The following is a 4,108-nucleotide window of genomic DNA, read 5'->3' as shown; positions in this document are numbered from 1 at the left end:
CACCTTCTTGCTACTAGGCCACAAGAGCTCGCCATCTCAGCCATATTTTAAGGAACCCCCAAAGTCAGCCTGCTGGCCTCAAGCCCCCCTTTCCGCCAACTCTTGGACTAGCTCATTCTCAAACTATTTCCTGTTGGCTTCCTTCAACTTTGGGAAGGGTAGGGAGGGGATGGAAGGGGCGAGTGGGTGAGTGAGCGAGCTTGGACCCTGGGGGCGTGGCGAGAGAGGGCTCCTGCCAATCTGATTAGTTGCCTCTGCTCCAGAACTGAGGACAAACATTTCGTCAGCCCCGCCTCCAGAGGGCGTGCCCTGACGTCCAATTGGTCGAGCTTCTAGGAGGCGTGGTCACGAAAAGTGTCAGGTTCCCTTAAAAGGGTGAGAGAGTAGGTGCCTCCAGGACCCATCTCTCCTGTGCCTGGAGTCCTCCGACAGCTGGTGCGGCGAAGGATCACTCCATTCCCTCAACGATGGCTCCTGTAAGTGTGGGACCCCCCCCACCCCAAATCGCAGGGTTGAGATGAGGCAGACAGATCAGGTGGAGCTGGGGCCAGCACTCAGCACCTCTATTGGGTTCTGGAGTCCGAGTCTGTAAAATAGGGGGGCGAGGGCCGGGCACCCTGGTCCCCATATGGCTTCTGGAGCTTAAGAATGTTCTGGACTCCCCCAAAGTCTGACAGCACAGTTATTTCTGCCAAGGCCTCATGTCCTACAGCTTTGCCGCTGCTAAGAAATGAGAGTGGAAGAGTGTGGCCAGCAGGGGCGAGGGGGTAAGATGGCATGTTCTGGAGGGCCAGGACACTGTCCCTTTCCCCTCCTCTACCTCCAAGAGCCTTCTGTCCCCTTCCCTCTCCCCCTCGCCCGCCTCCCCCCAGCTGTCCCCAGTCACCAAGCCAAGGCAGGGCTAGCCTGTGCTCCAGAGAGCTTTGAGAAGTTCCAACCCGGAGCAGAGAGGCTGCTCTAGAAGGAGTCTGCCTGGGCTCAGGCAGGGGAAGGTGGTAAAGTCTCTCTGGTCAAGTGGGGCTGAGGGTACTCACAGCAGGCCACCCACTCACCCCTGGGGCTGGGAGGTGGGAGTTAGTAAGGAGGGAAAGAGGAGAAAGTCTTCCAAAAGCCCCTAGGAAAAGGGTTCAATTTTCTGGTGGAACCCACCAGTTAACTCCTGCCCACCCGGTGCTGGGCTCCAGGGGTCACATGTCGCAAGGTAGCTCCATCCACCTTCAGATGCACGCTGTCTGGTTAACCCCCAGACTCCTGGGCTGCAGACCTGAGCCCCTGGCAGCATCCTGTCTTAGAAGGGGCCTGGATGCCTGTGCTCCTAGGGCGTTCCCACCTGGCTATGAAGGAGGCAATGGCAGCGCCCCCTTACAAACCTGCCTTTGGGTCCAGTGCCAGGAGCCTCCTGCCGACTCCCAGGTGGTTTGGGGCAAGCCTGGTTCTCTCCATCCTGTCAGGAAGCAGTGCAGCAGCCCAACCTCCTGGTGACTTAGAGTCTAAAACCCTCACAAGCCTCTAGAACCCTTTTTCTAAAAACTCACTCAGATTACAGAGAATGGATTTGCCCAGAGCCACACTGCGTTCCTAGGCCCTGCAGGCTCTCAACTGGCCTCGTTGAGGATGGGGGCAGGGGTGCAGGTGGGCGACGCCCCTGCCCAAGAGGCCCTGACAAGCCGAGCCCTGGCTTCTAACCCTGGGATCTTGTGTGTGCAGGTTATGAGCATTAAAGAAATACAAATCAAGCACGGGGAGTCCATCCGATTGCAGGGCTATGTGACCTCTAACCCCAAGAGGTGAGGGGGCACAGGGAGGGTGGGAGGGTCCAGCCCAGGTGACTGTTGGGGCGTGGTGGCCTTGGCTCCTGGCTTGGGAGGGGATAAACCGGCTGCCCGCAGATTCCCAGGGAGTCACTTCTTCCGTGGGGTCTGGGAGCCCCCAAGACTCAATGTTCCCTTAAATGAAATCAGCTGCTGTCTTATACCTCAGCTTGGTCTGGGCCCTGGGGGGCAGAAAGGGTGAGACTGGAGCTTGGAGGGGGATGTAAAGAGAGGGGTCACCCCTCCCTCTGCGAGGTCTTTACACTGCCTTTCTCATTCACTCGTTCAGCCTTGACGTCATTCATTTCTTCAGCTGGCCTGGTTTCCCAGGGGTCATGTGAAAGTGGAGCAGTCGGCTGCCACCTTCACTGAGACTCAGTTTATTATCCATCAGGAGGGCAAAGGGCGGTCATCAGGTAGAAAAGATGCCAGACACTCTCCAGGTGCCATCTTGATCAATACTTATAAAAACCCTCCTCCCAGCTGCGCACTCACTCAGGCCTCGGTACTCGCTGGGAGCTGTACCACGCACTAAAGACGCAAGGTCCACAAGGCAGAGAGGACCCTTGCCCCCTGCCTCTCCTAAAGGTCACCCCCTGGAGGGACTCTCTGCCCTCCAATGAAAGTGCCCAACATCACCAAGAGTGCGAGGCTGTCAGCACAGCAAGACACCCTTACACACCCTTCTGGACTGCCCCCATTCTTCAGATGAGTAAACTGAGGCCCACAGCTGGGCAGGGACATGCTCCAGGTCACACAGCAAGCAGCCGGAGCCCAGGGTTCTTGTGTCTCAGTGCACACATTTTCCACGGAGGTGTCCTGAATGGCACAGAGAAAGAAGATTTACCCCCCCCCCCTCTTCCCTGACCCCATAGCTTCACATTGAACCTGGGCCAAGACAGAAACCTTCTGGTCCTGCACTTCAACCCTCGCTTCCAGGAGTCCGGAGGCGTCATCGTGTGCAACAGCCGGAGCCAGGGTTCCTGGGGCATTGAGCACCGGGAGAGCATCTTCCCCTTCGAGGCGGACTGTAGCACGGAGGTGGGCTATGCTGGGCACACCAGGGGCTGGGGCGGAGCTGGGTTTAATGGTTAGAGACCCAGGCCTCTCCTTCTCTTCCCTGTCCTCACTGCAAGAGACCTCTGATGTATGTTAACCCCAACAGCCTCCCCTGTTCTTGTTATGTGCCCTCAAGTCGCCTGCGACTCTTAGCGACCCTGTGGACAACAGCCCTGAACCCTGCTCTATCCTGCGCCAACCTTATCGTTTCTGACACACCAACCCCCATTACGCCAGTCACTGATTCAATCCATCTCATCGAGGGTCTTTCTTTCCTATGCTGTCTCTCTACCCTCCCAAGCATGACATCCCTCTCCAAGGACCGGTCCCTCCCTGCAACATGTCCAAAGTGTGTCAGACAAAGCTTCAGAACCAGCCTGGTCTCACCCTCTCCAGGATGAACATGTTTGTTCTCCTGGCAGTCCATGATATATTCAATACTCTTCTCCAGCACCACAGCTCAAAGGCATCAATTCTCCTTCTGCCTTAAAAGTCATAGCCGTTGAATTGGAACTGACTCATAGCTGACATTCCAGAGGGTTTTCCTGAGGCTGCAAATCACACAGGAGGAGCCTGCCCATTTTTCTCCCGCAGAACCGCTGGTGGATTTGAACCACCTGAGAGAGAAGCTGCCTTTGGCTCAGCAGTGTCGTTCCCTACAGGCTAGGCCACCAGAGCTCTCTGCAAAATGAGGCTCTTTCTGGGCTGCATGGCAGGAAAGGTTGGCGGGGGCTGTGGTGCCAAGCCTTCTGCAGCCAGGTCCCGCTGGGCCCAGCTGCTCACTGCTCTTCCCTGCCCCTCAGGTGTTCGTCACCTTCGACAAGAGTGACCTGACCATCAAGCTCTCTGATGGGTACTCATTCAAGTTTGCCAATCGCCTCGGCATGGAGGTCATCACCTTCATTGAGGTCCACGGCGACTTTAAGGTCACTGGCCTGAGCTTCGAGTGAAACCAGCTGACTCACAGCCCCCAATAAAGGCAGCTGCCTCTGACCTGGCTTCATGTGTGCGTGTCAAATTCAGTACTTAAAGAAAATTCAGTATATATATATATATACTCTTTTTTTATTTTTTGGGGAAAAACATGTTGGGGATACAAGGAAGAGAGGGTTGGTAGCAGAAGAGTGAGGATGGGCAGGGATGAAATTGCAGGGATGCAGTTTCAGGGCTGCACAATTTGGTTGGAGGGGGGAGCAGGTGAAGGAAATGGAAAGTATCTAGTGGGGACCAGATGATAC

At 55.9% G+C, this 4,108-nt stretch overlaps 1 protein-coding gene across 1 annotated transcript; it reads left to right on the top strand.

Annotated features, from left to right (window-relative positions):
* The first annotated feature begins 1,614 nt into the window (after window positions 1–1,614).
* On the top strand, window positions 1,615–3,820 carry LGALS1 (lectin, galactoside-binding, soluble, 1). The gene is made up of 3 exons (XM_006890218.1): window positions 1,615–1,787; window positions 2,687–2,852; window positions 3,674–3,820. The coding sequence occupies exons 1-3, from the start codon at window positions 1,615–1,617 to the stop codon at window positions 3,818–3,820; spliced, it is 486 nt and encodes a 161-aa protein (XP_006890280.1).
* The last annotated feature ends 288 nt before the right edge of the window (window positions 3,821–4,108 follow it).

The sequence above is a fragment of the Elephantulus edwardii genome, unplaced genomic scaffold (genome assembly GCF_000299155.1).
Source record: "Elephantulus edwardii isolate Elephantulus edwardi_28Jun2011 unplaced genomic scaffold, EleEdw1.0 scaffold00086, whole genome shotgun sequence".
NCBI classification, from domain to species: Eukaryota; Metazoa; Chordata; class Mammalia; order Macroscelidea; family Macroscelididae; genus Elephantulus; species Elephantulus edwardii.
Note: the sequence above shows the minus strand (reverse complement) of the source record. Positions and strands in the feature narration are given on the sequence as shown.

What these genes read in the sequence shown, in the direction of transcription:
- LGALS1 (XM_006890218.1), top strand. Translation starts at nt 1,615, where the DNA reads ATGGGGGCAGGGGTGCAGGTGGGCGACGCCCCTGCCCAAGAGGCCCTG. An exon ending in GTGACCTCTAACCCCAAGAG is followed by an intron (nt 1,788 to 2,686) that starts GTGAGGGGGCAC and finishes CTGACCCCATAG; the next exon opens with CTTCACATTGAACCTGGGCC. An exon ending in AGGCGGACTGTAGCACGGAG is followed by an intron (nt 2,853 to 3,673) that starts GTGGGCTATGCT and finishes CCTGCCCCTCAG; the next exon opens with GTGTTCGTCACCTTCGACAA.